This window comes from Lolium rigidum, chromosome 1 (genome assembly GCF_022539505.1).
Source record: "Lolium rigidum isolate FL_2022 chromosome 1, APGP_CSIRO_Lrig_0.1, whole genome shotgun sequence".
In the NCBI taxonomy this organism is placed as follows: domain Eukaryota; kingdom Viridiplantae; phylum Streptophyta; class Magnoliopsida; order Poales; family Poaceae; genus Lolium; species Lolium rigidum.
The window spans coordinates 167,159,324-167,175,805 of record NC_061508.1 but is presented as its reverse complement, the minus strand read 5'-3'; the positions used below and the strand labels follow the sequence as shown (position 1 = coordinate 167,175,805).

The 16,482-nt window shown below is 41.0% G+C and overlaps 1 protein-coding gene across 1 annotated transcript; it reads left to right on the top strand.

The window, feature by feature from the left end:
• The first annotated feature begins 1,813 nt into the window (after window positions 1-1,813).
• Window positions 1,814-11,959, top strand: LOC124653286 (protein ENHANCED DOWNY MILDEW 2-like). Its single transcript, XM_047192358.1, has 16 exons — window positions 1,814-1,842; window positions 3,758-3,875; window positions 4,652-4,742; window positions 4,838-4,933; window positions 5,011-5,258; window positions 5,345-5,424; window positions 5,734-5,869; window positions 7,120-7,261; window positions 7,330-7,431; window positions 7,735-7,827; window positions 8,695-8,736; window positions 10,144-10,254; window positions 10,452-10,523; window positions 10,603-10,721; window positions 10,804-10,867; window positions 10,961-11,959. The coding sequence occupies exons 2-16, from the start codon at window positions 3,793-3,795 to the stop codon at window positions 11,738-11,740; spliced, it is 2,259 nt and encodes a 752-aa protein (XP_047048314.1). The 5' UTR covers window positions 1,814-1,842; window positions 3,758-3,792; the 3' UTR covers window positions 11,741-11,959.
• Window positions 11,960-16,482: the final 4,523 nt, after the last annotated feature.

Sequence of the window (16,482 nt, the reverse complement as noted above, 5' to 3'; positions counted from 1 at the left end):
CCACCATTGCCCTCGCTACCGCCAGTAGGATCTTGCCAGAGCTCGGTGAATGGCCACCTGTTATTTATTATTCATGTATTTATGCAAAAAGAGAAATAACAAAGAATGTATTTAAAATTTTAGTGGATGGTATGGTGTACTGATCTACCTTTTCTTATCAAAGGGAGCAACTCCCGAGAGAATGATCAGAGCTGCTACTGTCTGCAAATACCAACAATTTATAATTAAATCCGATTATCTAGAAAGCTCAAACATCTTTTTCGGGAGAAAGTTGAGACCGTTTTACACTTACATGTCTACTACTTGTTACGTAAAACAAGAAGTTCGGAGGAACGAAAAGAAGAAACAAGTTTAGATTCATACACATGAAACTCCTTAGCTTTCATACTTGAGAACCGGGTTGTGGCGGAAGATGCTGTTGTGCGCCCATCTGTCAATCTCCGGCGAGAGTGATTTCCTCGTGTCTCACCTCTCCTGCTCAAAGAACCGTGGGGCTCCTACCGTACCAGGTTCAGAAAAGAAAAGAATATGCTGAACTGGGCGGTAGCCTAAGAGTAGGAATTTCTGGCTCATTGTCTCTAATGATCCTTTTTTATTTTAGAAATATGTTTATAAATTTTAAAAAGTTGTACTACCTCCGTCCCAAAATAGCTTTCTCAACACCGTATCTAGACAATGTTGAGCAAGTTATTATGGAACGGAAAGAGTAATCAAAATTCTGGATGTATACTCAATGACGCGCCGTATAAACACGTAAAACCTCAACTGGAATAATGTGTAGTACGAGATGCGCGAAATTGAAAGGAAGATTGATCCAAGTACAGTAAAAAAGTGCATATTTTTATAACTGTAAAATAACATTTTGTCATCTAGTCTAAAGCCCAAAATTCGAATAACTCAGCGTTGCGATTTTGCGTGCTTGTTGGGTCATCATTGACTGTTACATCATTTTTTATAGATTATCTTAAAAAATCGAAGTATGGTCTTCCAACTTTTTAAACTAAAAGGATCAGTAAAATTTTCAAGCAAGTATGGTTTCCTCTATGCGTAGCGACAAGATGAGACACGGCCGTCTACGATCAAGAGCTCTGGCGATCCGTACCGCACCTTGGTTTCCGTGCAGTTTTGCGTGTGACGGTAGCCAAGAGATGTGGTTTGTTTCACCAAACCAGAGCGGGGCCCTGCGCGATCGAAAAAGGCAGTTAAAAGCTTTCCACGCAGAGCGAAAAGACACAGTTGCAGGCAGGCAGTAACTCCGGCGCGGTAACTCCAGGCACCTACCCAGCACCCACACCTGGCATCTCAGCCGTCCACCGCCGTACGATCAGATCGCCGCCGTCGGAGGCGCTTCGCCTCCAACGGACTCCTGTGTAGAGCGGCGTCCCGCTCCGTGGGCCCCGCGCGGCAGTGTCGTCGAGGAAATATTCGGTCGTGCATCCGACGGCTCGAATCCTCGCTGACGGGTCGGTCCCGCGTAAAGGACCTTTCGTTTGTGTACCGTGCGGCTGCCCATTCCGCGTCACAATGTGGGCCCGCGTACAGTGGGGTAGGGTGCTCAGTGGGTGGGAATGGGTGCGGGTAGAGGAGGCGCAAAAAACGGACGTGAGCAGTGACTCGCCCCTCTTTCTCTCTCCCATCCCACTACTCATACCTCGTGTGTTCAGAGCGTGGGTGTATGAGAGAGAGTTTTTCGGCTTCCCCAAATAATCCTCTGTGCTCATGTGGGTTTTGTGCTGGAGGAGGAGGAGGGGGTTATGCTAGTCGCCGCCGGGATCAAAAACCCTAGACTGCCGACGCCCGTCTGACGGCGCCCCGGCTGCTCGAATCGCGCGGCGCAGCGAGGTACGCGTGCTTCACGAACCACTCGCCGTCTTTTGGGTGTGATTTTCGGGGGATTCCGCGCGATCGATTGGTGACGCCTCGGGGTACAAATCTGCGGAGGGGAATGCCTGCGTTTCCCGGTGATTTTGGTGCGATTTTTTGGGGCTGTTTCCGCTGAGATTTTGCTTGCGCCTCCCTTTCGTGTTTGTGTGTGTTGTTTCCCCTCCCTCCCCTTTCTCGGCGCTGGGTGAGTAGAACTAGGATTTTGATTTGGTTCGTTGGCCGCGTTTGCTTGCTGCTCATGATTGGGCGTATCTCCGTACACGCCGTGTGTTCTCGGTTAAGGTGGAGATTTTATTCCTTATTATCGTTTGCTGTGCGTCGTAACCGCGCTGCTGGGGAGCGGAATCGCTGCGTCCTTCTCGATTTTTCTGCGGATTTTTTTGTGCTCGAGGTTTGCTTGGATTGGGGCCAGTTTAGCGTGGGCGCGGAAGCCTCCGCGCCCGACGCCGCCACTCGGCCATCGCCGCCGTGCCACCCGCCGCTCCTCGCCAACTGGGCAAGGTAACGCAGGCGACGGCTTCCCGGCCGGCGGTGCTTTTGCGTTTGCGGATATCTCCTCCATCTCCCGTTCCCTCCCGATCCATCTCAAACGCCAGCGGTTGCTGTATTTCCGGGGGTATTATTTTCGAAACTTTGTCTTGTAAGGCTCATCAGGGAGTTCCGAGGGTCGTGCGCAGCGCACTACTACTAGTATTAGCGCTCCGTAACAAACTGAGACTGCAATTTGAATTTCGACAAGAAACCGGAGGAATTTAAGGAGGCCTTAACCGTCCAGGTGTCGATCCACTTTCCGTGCACGATTCTGGCCATGTGGATGCGGGCATGGCTGCGCGTATCCTGTTCCCTTGCATCGCTAGTTTCCATCATGCGTCTGTTTCGTTGCCAATAGTGCCTAAATTGGAGAGTACCTAGCTGGTTATGCTTTTGGCTTCTGATGAGGTTTCGGGGTCTCTGGTATGTACATGGTTTTCTTAGTTTTAGTTTCACCCAATTTTGGGGCGTGGGTGTTTGATCATGTATCTGCGTTTTCAGTTTCAGACATTGGCTTAAGAAAACAAATTTGGGGTACATTGAGAATTGCTTGAGAACTAACTTACTGTTATACTTTTGTGGTTATTCTTTTGGCTTCTGAGGTTTCCTAAGTTTTAGTTTCCCCAATTTTGTGGCGTCAGTTTTTTTTTTCATGAACCTGTGTTTTCAGTTTCAGGTAGTGCGCTGGCGTAAATTTGGGGTACATTGGGAATTTCTTGAGAACTATATAACTAACTTAATGTTGTACTGATTTGGTCGAAATTGCAAAGTAGAGGCAATTGTGAAAAATCAGGGCAGCTGAAGAGGAAGTATTAGCCAGTGTTTTCTCTCACTCCTTGTGCAACTTCAGTAAGTAGTGATCAGGGCAGTCATTGGCAATAATGTGCTCCTATTTGGGTGCGTGGTGGCCGTTGGGAGGGACAACACCAAATGCCAAGTAGCTTCAAAGAGATTTGAACACTGATTTACGAAAACACAACAATACAGTATACCATCGGCACCGCATGACGTACCATCGGCACATTTTTTCTAGTTGACTGTTTACAGCATTAAGTTTTTCTTTGGGTACTTTGTCATTACTTCATCTCAGTATCAAGCAGCTTCAAAAAGATTTCAACACTAATTTACAAAAAAAGCAAAACACTGTTATACCATCCTATGATGCACAATTGCGTGAGCCAAATGACTATTTACTTGAGAAGGGGCGCTCTACATCTTTTTCTTGTTGACTGTTTATAACATTAAGTTTGGTACTTTGATTTACTTTATTTCAAGCAATTTGTGTGAAATGTGTACAGCCCTACAATGATGATAAGCAAATATTTTTGTGGTGCTTACACAGGTTTCACAAACAAGAACCTGTTGTTGATACCAGATATGGCTGAGAATGCTGATGAGGACAGTTCCACTGGCATTGATTTGATTTGTGCCTTATGTGATAATGGTGGTGAAATCGCAAGGTACACTTTTATTTGTTTTCTGTTTTATCTGCTTTGAACAAAGTGCAATGAAATAATCAATTTTAAATACCGTGTTAAGGAACCTCTCAGCATATATTATGATTGTAATGAATTATGTATAGATTTAGCCCATTTTTGTTACAGAATTCTGAACTTTTGGTTTTAGATTGATACTGAAACTACTGCAGGATAAACAACATAAGGTTTTTGAAAAAAAGTAAAACTATTGTTAATCACGTAACGTGCATCTGCTATGGGAGTATGGGTAGAATGGGAGAACATAGTTGCTCCTGTCCAAAGCTTAATAACTCTTTTCGTGCAGTAATATGTCGATGCTGTTTAACAGAATGAGATGCCTTTATCTACAAATTATTATAATTAGCCGGTTGTTTTGTGTGGAAGCTGACGGAAACTTCTGGATGTGTAGTCATGACTGGCTATATGTGTATTACAGTTGGATGCCTGATGCCGCTTGTGCTCACTTGGAGTAATTTGTTCTGCACCCTTTCTGCTGGCTAGCTTCACTGCTTAAGCATCATTTTCTGTTGAAATCTGTTTCTTCAGTATGTATAGTGTGTATTTTGGTTCCACTAAATCTGCAAGTATCTTCATATAATTAAAACAAACATTTTGGTGCCATTTATGTGTTCTGCTGCCTCATTTATATCATATAAAACGTGTATTATCATTTTATGTATCATGTAGAATAATCTGCTCTTCTATATTCTTCCTTGGTTTCTCATTTGTGATGTGCACCTCTGCTTAATTGTATACAGCTGTGAAGGAAAGTGTCTGAGGTCGTTTCATGCGACAAAAGATGCTGGTGAAGACTGCAAAACGTTGGGCTATACTAGGGACCAGTTTGATGTATCTATTCTGATCCTCACACTTGTGGATGAAATCATTTTTACTATACTTTACCTATTCCAGGAATCTTTTGATAAACGTATACATATCCGCAGGCGATGAAAGTTTTTCTGTGCAAGAATTGTGAACATCAAACATATCAATGTTTTGCTTGTCAAAGGCTGGGTTCAGCTAAAACAGATCCTCCTGAGGTTAAATCCCTATCACCTCATAGCTGTGAGAAATTTCAGACTAGTTGGCCACATACTCAAATTCTTATTCCTTGTAGGTATTTCCTTGTGCTTCAGCAAGTTGTGGGCACTTTTATCATGCTAAATGTGTTGCACAGTTACTCTTCCCTGAAAATGAAGCAAAAGCAACTGAGTACACTACAAGGATAATCAATGGGGCGAAATTCGCATGTCCAGTCCATAGATGTGATGTTTGCAAATATGGTGAAAACAAGGAGGTTTCGGAGCTGCAGTTTGCTGTTTGCCGGCGCTGCCCAAAGTCATATCATAGAAGATGTTTGCCAAGGCAATAAAAACGTGTTCCCATATTTGTGCCTGCTTAGTTTGCTTTTCTTGTTTGCTATTTACTAACTAATACGTATATGTAAATAGGAATATTGCCTTTGATGACATAATTGAGAATGGTATTTGCATTTTACAAAGGGCATGGGATGGTCTTCTGCCCAACAATCGTATATTAATATACTGCCTGTAAGATTCGTTTCCTGGGGATATTTAGTCTTTCTCATTATTCATGTACATATATTTGACTAGATCTTTTTCTTTGGCCAGAAAGCACAATATTGATCCAAAACTCCGGACTGCTCCAACGGATCATATTAAATTTCCTGTTGATCCTTCTATCACTAAAAAATCCTCTAATGTGAATGGAATGAAAAGGGTCAAGATACGACGCCTTGAGGACTGCCTCCATGTCCCATCGTCCAGTAGCAAAAGATCGTTTGGTTCAATGACTTGTTCTTCCTCCATCAATTTGATAGCTACAAAGAAGAAGGTTCCTCCTGTCTTTGGAGGTACAAAACGTCAATCCGATAGGCCTTTGTTCGGAGAAAAAGCATTTACGCAGGTCATCCCCATTAGCTCGTTCCCTGAGGTTGACATAAACACGGCGAGGAGGTAAATATATCACCCTTTCCTTCTGCATTCTTTATTCAGCTGTTTATGGTCTTCAGATGTACTTCGTTACAAATTCAAGTTTACTGGTTGAATACTTAAGTATTTATGGAAGTATATATATACTTGCCTTGCCAAATCAATTTTACTTGATTTTTCTACAAAGTTATATTTCCTAATCATAAACATCTGTGTTGGTGTTGTTCATGCACTCCTTTTCTAGCCTTCTTTATCGTTATGCTGATAAGTGCGGCCATACACCTACATCAGCGCAGCAAGCTACCGTTTCGACCCAGTTTCTGCTCCATCCCTGATAAATGAAAATTCAAGTTGAATTAATTTGACAGATTTTTTTTAGTTCTGCAGCATAGCATGGGTGTCTTACTAGTTTCATGAAGTCATATCTTTGTGTCATTTAGTGAAATATGTGGTGAAAGAATGTAATCCAAATTGTATTTTGGAGAGCGTCAGAGGTTTGTATTTAGGAATGGAGGGGGCGCTAAAATTCTTGTACTTATAGGATTTAGATGATTTTAGAGATTTGGGTTTAGTTGTAAAGTTAGTAGATGACAGTAGCAAAAGCTATGGTTCACTGGACCACTTTGTAAATTCGAATAAGCAGTTCCAAAACAACTACTGTTTCTGATAAGAATGAGTGAAATGGTGTTCTTGAAGCACTTGGAGTCCTGCAGAATGCTATTTTAAGAAGCTGAAAAGTTTGTGCATCTTGTCTTAATTGAACTGCACGGTATCCGATGTACATCAAGATAAAACAAAATAGTAGAAATGTAGCATCTCAGTGTTTACTTTGTTCTAACTATTCATGGGTCACTATCATGTCAAATATTCTGAGGATCCCTGGCACTGTTACCTTTGCATTACATTGTGTCTATATTTGCAAAGTTGTGCATTTCAAACTTCAATACTGTAGTACTCCCTCCGTCCCAAAATGTAAGGCGTCTAAGGATTGGTCAAAAGTCAAACCTTACAAACTTTGACCAAATATTTAGAAAAAAATATTTACATCTACAATATCAAATTGACATATTAAGAAAATATACTTTAGGGTGAATCTATTGATAATGATTTAGTATTGTAAATATTTATATTTTTGTGTATAAACTTGGTCAAACTTTAAAAACATTGACTTTTAACTAATCCTTAGATGCCTTATATTTTGGGACGGAGGGAGTATTTTTTACATTGCTATAGCCTGTAATGCAACCAAGACTAACTTAGTGATAGTCTTTCAGGATTTATGAGTTTGCACAGGAAGCATCATCAGATATAACTATTGAGGATGTTCAGAAAAATCTCGTGGTTTCATCTACGTATACATCATATATGAAGAATACTGAGAAAGTTACACTGGGAAAGGTCGAAAGATCTGTTGAGGTACTCTGCTGTACATTTGTAGAAGCAGTTGCTTGAATTTGGTTGATTTTAACGTGTATTCTTGGCAGGCTGTTAAAACTGCTGTTCATATGTTAGAAAATGGTGCAGCAATAGAAAGTGCCAAAGCTTTTTGTGCACCATATGAACTGTTCCAAATTTCAAAGTGGAAGGTACATTAAACTGTTTGAAACAGCTATGATTTGAATATATCAGAAATGAAGACTAGATAGTTGGCAATTGGCATACACATACCAATTTATGCATTCGCTTCATCTTTGCATTTTTAGGATTGTATAATTTTTCCGTTTCTAATAATTACTAAGACATTGAGATAATCTGACTGCAACATTGTAACTAGAAAATATCATATGACTAATGATATATCATATACGACATACATGCATGTAGTTTGTTGTCTGTTATAGCAAGCCCATAATCACAATATACATGATATGGTGAACTATTACCTGCAGAACAAGCTGAACATATATCTTGCCCCATTTCTTCATGGCATGCGCTATACATCATATGGGCGCCATTTTACAAAATTGGACAAGCTTGAGAAGGTAGATCTACAAATTATTTAAAAATTCCCTGTTTATTCTTTCTACAATTTTTTTTTGTGATAGCAACTTGTCATGTTGGCACTTCTCCTCTCCCCTTGAATTATTTATTCCCATATCTTGTTCTGCCTAGAATCTAGGCTCGCACATTGTTCATCAAAGTCTTAAATATTATTAAGCCTTGCATTACGGTCACAGGAAAAAAAATGCTACGTGGGTATATAATTTCTAATTTAACTAGTGTTAATGTTAAAAACATCTAGATCATTTTTTCTTTCTGTTGGTTAGAAACATAATTCTAGGTAAAACCATAAACTGCAATCTGCATCCCCCTAATTTGACACCTGATGCACAAAAACACCAAGGTTAGTACATGGGTAATACATTTCTCATTCAAGAATTTGGTGTAACTAATATTGATGTAAATTTGTCTATACTATTTTCTTCATTTTAAATGGAATTCTAGGTCAAACCAAGATAAACTTATTTTGAGGTAAGGTTTCGATTTGCACCTCCTAATTTGATAATTGATGCAGAAAATAGCAAGGCATACTATTTCCTTTTACTTTTAAGAACAGTCAGCAGGTATTTCGATCATGCATTGGAATTGTTAGTCATTACCTGTTTCTGAGGCATGATCTTAGAACTAAAAAGTTCTAAATATCTGATTTTTCGTGCACAGCTTGTGTCAAATTAGGTGGTGCCTATAGTTTATTCTTTATAAGAAGAGTGTTTCTTCGTAAACTTCTTGTATTTTGTTGAAATCTGACTTGTATACCAAAACTTTATTAATAAATGCAGATTTCCAAACAGTCCCTTATTTAAATACTATAGGCTGTCGTACTGAAGGAATTTTTTGGAATTGTGCAGATTGTGGACAAGCTACAATGGTATATTCAAAGTGGTGATACGGTAAATATATTCCTTCGTTCTCTCCCTTAATTCTCACATATGTGAAGATGCACCCTCTTATAATCCTCTTCTAACTCATGTCAAATAAATACATAATCTGTTATTTTGGTTATACAATGGCAGAAAAGATATTGGATACTACTACATATATGGTCTGTCCATAAGGTATTTTAGTTATTCAATAACAGAAAAGATATTGGATACTACATATATGCTCTCTCCATAAGGTGGTGGTGCCTCTGCAAAAAACAAAAAAGGCTCAGCAATTGATTGGAATAGCATTGTATTACATACTAGTTTAGGTGGAGCTATACAACTTACCATCCATGGTTAAACTGACTGAGAGTGAGAGCATCTTCACTGGCACCCCCATGCCCCCCACCCTAATTGGCCCAATGCGGTGTCCCCATCCATCCAGACACCCTCAACTGGCCCACATGCCCTCCACTCTGCCTAGGGCGTTGTGAAGCGGAGCAAGGCTACAAGATGGATCAATCCATTCACCGTAGGCCACCGCCAGGGTTTTTCAAGTTTGAGTCAAGCGTCAAGCGATCCATTGCTGTGATTATCTGTGGCTACGCTGTAAAGCGCCAGCGTGTGTTCAGGCCATGTTTTTGTTCATTTCTGTTTGACAAAAAATGCTTCTATATAGTTACAATTTTGCACTACTAAATTTGCTTCAACACAGATGAATTTTGCAAATATACGAGTTTCAATATCAAATTTGTTTGTCAAATTTATGTCCAAGTTTTGCTTCTTTTAGAAACAACAAAAAAACGAATGTACACTTGTGCGGTGGGCACCCGCCCTCATTGATCGGTGCGGACATGTGTCTGGACGCCCTCAAACCAGACACTATTTGAGGTGGTCCCGACATATTTTGAGTGGCACTGGTGGAGATGCTCTAACAGCCTACTTCAGAGTTCAGAAAACTAAAACCAGCCTTCTCGTATCGTGTATTGCGAGTTACTGGCTGGCAACAAAAGTGAAATAGTGCCAAAAATCTTTCACATTTGTATTTTCAATAATTAAGCACAATTAGATATCATTATTGTCTGCGAGAAAAATTGTCTGCAAGAACAATGGTCAGTTGATTTTGTTTCTTTGAAACTCCTTGCTTGTATACTACCTATTTGTAACATATGTCATATGATTACCTTCTTGACTTTTTTCATTCTTCGAATAATTAAAATCTGCCTGTGCTATTTTCCATTCTTGCATTAACTAGGTTTTTATTTGCCTGTATATTCATGATTTGTGGTCTCTCTTCATTTTTCTTTTGGAACTTTCGAAATTAACGGTACCACTTATTTTATTGACCCAGATACGGAACTGACCGCAATATTGTGATCAATAGAGCTGTTTATCTTAATCGATGAACCTTATGCGTTATTCTTATTCTTTTAGGTCGTTGACTTCTGCTGTGGTTCAAATGATTTTAGCACATTATTGAAGGAAAAACTTGAAGATTCTGAAAAGCATTGCTTCTATAAAAATTATGATCTCATCCAGCCAAAGGTAGTGCTTGCAGTTCTACTGTTTTGCATAGTCCTTTTTTTTAATCTGACATAGTTTAGTTAATATATGAATAGTAAATTTCAGATATGGGTGCCTGACCAGGCACCTAACACACCCCACTTTCTCTTTTGCTACTACTCCCTTAATCAAATTTTATAGCACAGTGGGCTGATACAACATTATAAACATTTCTCCAGAATAATTTCAATTTTGAGAGACGAGACTGGATGACAGTTCAACCAGATGAATTGCCTGCTGGATCACGATTGGTATAGCTGTGTTATTTTGTTAGTATCCATTATGCAAACTTCTAGATTTCGTGTATTCAGTAGTTACTATTATCCGCAGATCATGGGGCTGAATCCTCCTTTTGGGTTTAAAGCTTCTCTTGCAAACCAATTCATCAACAAAGCTCTAAGTTTCAAGCCAAAACTGATAATTCTTATTGTTCCCAAGGAAACTGAAAGGTACTGCATCTCTCTCTTTATCTCCCCATAAACTTTTTGGTTATTGTTGATCTCCAACAACATTTCACACTTGATGTTGCAGGTTGGATAAGAAATACCCACCTTATGAGCTAATATGGGAAGATTGTAATCAGCTCTCAGGAAAGGTACGTTTGGACAGTATTCTCCTTGAGAACTCACATAGTTCAGGCTGATGATATTTCTTTTATCCTGACGGTTTCTTTTGTAAAATTATGTAGTCATTCTATTTGCCTGGATCGTTAGATGCTGATAACAAGCAGATGGATCAATGGAATCTATCACCTCCTCCTCTTTCTCTCTGGAGCCGCAGCGATTATGCTCAGAAACATCACGAGATTGCTAAATCAATGGGGCACCAATGCAGCAGAAAACCGTGCTCTGGTGATTCACAAAGGGACATAGCAGGCATTGCATCTATGAGCACCACCGGTGATTTGGAAATGGGCAATGAGGGGGAGTCATACATCCATGACGAAGAAATGCAAGGAGATGGACCAGTGAAAGCCTCTGTTATTGACCAGCTGATGCTAGATACATACCATGATACCACTAGTTCTCCAGGTGACTACTGGACAGATACCAACGGCCGATCAGGGCAACCTTGCAACTATGATGTCCCAGGAAGAAGTGACCCTCCAATCCACGAGTATCTTGCAGAAAGGGCTACGGACTCTGACATGAGCATTTCGTTGTCAGGCACTAGTGATTCTGGAAGAGAAAACCAAACTGTGTCAACCTCTGACGATGTGCCTACCAATCCACGAGCCTGCCATCATATTGGAAGTGTATCTGCGGAGCAACCAATTGACCCTGCCGATAGTGATGAGGTAACATCAGCTGATGTCCATCATAATGGGCTGGGAGAGGCAGATTCTGCACCCGGAGCTGGACTTCAATACCAAATCCTGGAAGACTCACCACCCGAGGAGGGAGAGCTGACTGATTCGCTGCCTGCAGATAGACATGCAGCTGGTGTGCCTCGGCTTATCATGTGTTGAAGTGGTAGAAGATAGTACTAACCAGCTGCCTAGGGGCCTCGGCTTAACTTACAGTGAGAGCTTGTTTTGGTGTATGGCCAGCTTTATTTAAGATATGCTGAGGTTGTGTGGATACTAATTATGTACTGTCATTGTGGCTGCATGCTCTTCGGAGCCCCAATTTTGCCAAGACCGTCCTTTCGTTTAGTCGAGTTGGCATTGCATCGGCGTGTTGCCTCCTTTTTGTGTACCATTGCCGCTTGTTGTCAAGTCTCAACTTTTTGAGGCCATCCTATCCTTGCCTCATGGCTCGATGGTGTTGGTAAAACAATTAATATTAATATCATAGATCCATTTAGCTGAGTATCATTCTGAACATGTGTTTCCCGTTGCAAGATGCATAATGTCGCGGACGTGAACTAGTGTGACATTGTCTCTTTAGGACATCACAGCCACGCCACTTAAACGATGTTCATCACACGCGCTAGACAGACAATGGAGCTGCTGCCATGGGTTGCTGCTTTTGAGAGTCATCTTTGCCTAACGATATCCCTCAACTGGCTATTTGGATATGCTTTTTTTAAAGTTTTTCTCAACTGTATTTTTGAAAGTTCGAAATACTCAAATAAATAGTCCAGAATATAAATATATAGTTTTACAACAAGTAAAATCGAAATAAAATAAATAATTCATCCAATTCAAATAAAATCAGCTTCTTCCTTGAGTCTTCACAAATGCTTAGAAAGATCATTTTGTAGTTGCCATAGGCTCACTCTGATCATGTTGTGCAAGACCACACAAACATTTACCACTTCCTATAACTTCTCTTGGACCAAGTAAGAGCATGATAAATCGATCTTGAAGCACACTAAATACCCGCTCCACACATGCAACTCTTCTATCACGAAGCAAAGTGAGACTTCTTCAAACTTAGAGGCTCGCCGATTATCTTCGCAAATGTTGACCATCTTGGATAGATGTCTTCGGCTCGGTAGTAACTTTGGTATATTTGCAGAGAGTGAGAGAGAGAGAGAGAGAGAGAGAGAGAGAGAGAGAGAGAGAGAGAGAGGGAGGGAGGGAGGGAGGGAGGGAGGGAGGGAGGGAGGGAGGGAGGGAGGGAGAGAGAGAGAGAGAGAGAGAGAGAGAGAGAGAGAGAGAGAGGGAAAAAGGCATCGCGCACATACTATCGAACACGTTGCGAGCAAGGAAGGCTCACGAGGTCGCCGCACCTTTTGCGTGGAGCGGACGGACAACGAAGCGCGGGAGAGGTGACAGGGGAGGCGTGGTTGACGTAGTGAGGTGGTTGGTCGACGCCCAGTGATGGTGGTGGCGATTTCGCGGGGTGGGAGCGCCCAAGCAAGAGGAGAAACAATGTGGCGGTTAGAATGAGGTTGGGTCACTCGCATGTGGAACCCGACTTTCGGTATCCAACGTGGCATCAGCCGTGGCTTGTGTCCAGCGTGCCCAGCACGTCCCATGTGGTTCGAGGACGGCCTGGGGACGTATGATAGGTTATTGAGTTGTGCTGGCCCAAAAAGGTTTTTTGGGGAGTGTGACTAGGCATTTTGTCTGGCGTCCCCCAAATCATTTTGGAGAACGGTTTGAGGGGTGACAAAGCTTCGTTGGATGTTACTAGGGATGGGCAAAAACTGATGACCTAACCGAATCCAAAAAGATTGAGACCAAAACTAAAAGACTGTGACCGATCAAAAAAATCGAGTAGAAAATTTTATATATCAAATTTACTTTCTTCAATTAGGTCACATGTTCCCTGTAACCGAATAGACCGAACCGGCCCAAACTTTTTGTGGGAGAGGCCAATTTTTTTACTAGACAACTTTTGCCTTCACCTTCTCATGGGAGAGGGCTTATGCGCCTCGCCTTCACCTTCCAAGGTGTATTATCGAAAAAAGGCAACTATATTTCATATTTCCCTTTGTTAATTTGTGGATGTGAGCTTGTGACTATTGGCGTGCAAGACTGTTTTGTTTTGTTGAAAGGTGTGATGTGAATGCTGATCAAATCACTATATTGTGATATAGTTGAGTGTTTATTCCCGGAAAGTGTCTTTGACACATGGGCACCAGTGCTCTCCTCACTTTTAGATTTTCGAAAATTTTAAAATCTCAAATTTCTAAGTCTCAAAAAATTATGACGTTAAATATATAGATAGATATATACGGGTGAATGTATGCAAAAAAGTTCCGTTAAAAAATACTTTGTATTTTAAACAATATAAAAAGACAAATTTCTGACAGTTAATGGAGGTAAATTAGTGATACAATAGTGTATCCTTTTGTCAGAAATTTGTCTTTTTTGTATCTCCCAAAATTTAAAGTATTTTTTACCGGGACTTTTTGGCATACACTTCTCATGAACATATCTATCTACATATTTAACGCCATAATTTTTGAAAACATAAAAGAGTGAGATTTTAAAATTTTCAAAAAACTGAAAATGGAGGGAGCACTGACACCCATGTGCACCAAATTTCTATCCGTTTATTCCTTGCAAATTGATATGAATATATGCATTGATTTTTCTTTCAAATTACACCGAACTGTTGCAAAAGCTTTTGCCGAATAATTTCCAACATCTGTCATGCAGTTCGGTCATGACTGAAACTGAGCCCGAGTTATTAGGTACCCAAAGTTATCAGGTAGAAAATGTACGCTTAAATTTCAGTTCTTAATTGCAGAAAACCAAACTTAAAATAGACCAAAATACAAAAGTCGAATTCTCGGTGCTGACCGAACGCTCACCCCTAATCGTGTATTCGTGTGTTATCATGTGTGTACATCAGTAGATGGGTGAACATGGCGTTGGAAGCTAAAACAGAAGCTGTAGCTATCGATGGGCAACATCACTATATCCCCGCCCCAGTTTATAGGACTTCTCTCTAGATTGTTAGTTTGGTCAACATAAGATCAATTCTACAACACAAAAATTATATTATTAAAAAAAATCTAAATTTTCTAGTAATATATATTTTATAATTTATATCTTGTATTATCATGATTAAAGTTATAATCTAGTGATACGCGCAAAACCTGTGAACGGAAGAGGAAGTAGTGGGCATAGCGATCGGCCGTGGAGACCCGCACGTCCAAGAACTGAAACGAGCAATTCGCGGCGGGGGAACTGACCAGATAGCCTTCGTTCAGTCTCTCCCTACCGCTGACGTGGCATAGGTACGGTTTGAGTTTGGTGGGTCCGTGTTGCACGTGAGGTTTCAGTCGTGAAGTGGTGGGCTGGCTGGTGTGTTGGAGGTCAAAGTGCTCGTCGGTACGTGTGTGCAGCTCGCGGTGTGGTGGTGGACTACCTGCCCATCTCCTCTCAGATCTGCCTTTGCCTCTGTGCTGTCGGGAAAGTCTGTTAGTACTATGAACCTAGGTTTACATGTAACCTTGAGCATTTTTATACCTGTACGACATGTGGTTTTGTACAGTATAATTTCTTCAGTTGCACCCCGCTTGAAACATCTCACGGGATCTACCTTTCCTTGTTGCCACAAAAAGTTGTGAGATGACAACACAATGAGAGCAACTCCAACGGCCGCGCCAAAACCCAGACGCTGTAAATTGTGTTTACAACGCGCTGTAATAGGATTTAGCAAGCATTGCCCGGCGCGTCCTCCACCAAAGATGGTATAGTGCAACGCTTGAAAAGTAGCGAAAACAGATCTTTACCGGGCCAGCAAGGACGGAGCCAAGGGTGCGAGCCAGGGCCATGCCCTCCCCCCCTCCCCGCTAACGACGAAAGTTAAAATGCCCCTATGGATTATGTAAAAATATGTAGAAAATCCTCCAAATTTACCCATATGCCCCCCTTATGTAAGAAAATGCTCAGTTGGCCCTCCTCGTATATAATTTTTGGCTCTGTCCCTGACTGCCAGTGATGGGAGGCTACCTAATTCGGTGGAGTAGATCACCCCTGCGGTTGGCTTGCTATATGATTAGTGAGAATGTGTGTGTCCTTGTTGTTTATGTTGTCGAGCGGGCTTGGCCCTATGGCGAGAGTGCGCATGTGTATGTTGTGTTGTTTCTCGGTGGGCTTGACCTTGTTTGTGCCGGGCATTTCAATTTAATTAATGAAAGTACAAAGCTTTTATGTCAACTTACATAAATTACTACTACCTCTATTTCGAAATATAAACCTTTTTAGAAAGATGAACTAGATTTTTTTAAAGATTATATTTGAAAATGGAGGTAAAAGTACTTACATAAGTCAATAAATATATAGGAAGGTAGAGCCGTTAGATTGTGGACTGATACATACAGGGAATCTTTGGAAAAGGCTCTTCACATAGAAATGCAAATAGTGATTATTGTTCAGTTGCCTGTATTACCACATGGATGTATATATTGGTCAACATCACATGCCTATTTTTGCTGAACCTGTAACAGAGAATTGAGTAGCAAAAACAGGCGGATGTCACATTCGTTAATTGCAAAGCTTCCTTGACTTTTCAAAAAAAAAAAATTGCAAAAGAAAATCCATCTTTCATTGTGGGCTTTAAAAAAATGTTGCAACTTTAACCCCTATTTTCTCCTCTGTTTGGTATAAACCGCAGCCGTAGGGCTGGTGAGATCAGAGTGTTTGACACACATAGGCTGGCACAGATAATCCCGAATGCCTGATGCAAACTCTTGCTAAGGTTGTGTGTGTTTTTAAACCTCTAGTAATCTAATCCTCTGCGTTCGCATATAGCGCAAAGAAACCTCCCCGTTCTCTTCTCTCTCATATGCTTTCGCTGTGTGCTA

What these genes read in the sequence shown, in the direction of transcription:
- LOC124653286 (XM_047192358.1), top strand. Translation starts at nt 3,793, where the DNA reads ATGGCTGAGAATGCTGATGAGGACAGTTCCACTGGCATTGATTTGATT. An exon ending in CATAGAAGATGTTTGCCAAG is followed by an intron (nt 5,259 to 5,344) that starts GCAATAAAAACG and finishes ATATGTAAATAG; the next exon opens with GAATATTGCCTTTGATGACA. An exon ending in TGCCTGCTGGATCACGATTG is followed by an intron (nt 10,524 to 10,602) that starts GTATAGCTGTGT and finishes TATTATCCGCAG; the next exon opens with ATCATGGGGCTGAATCCTCC.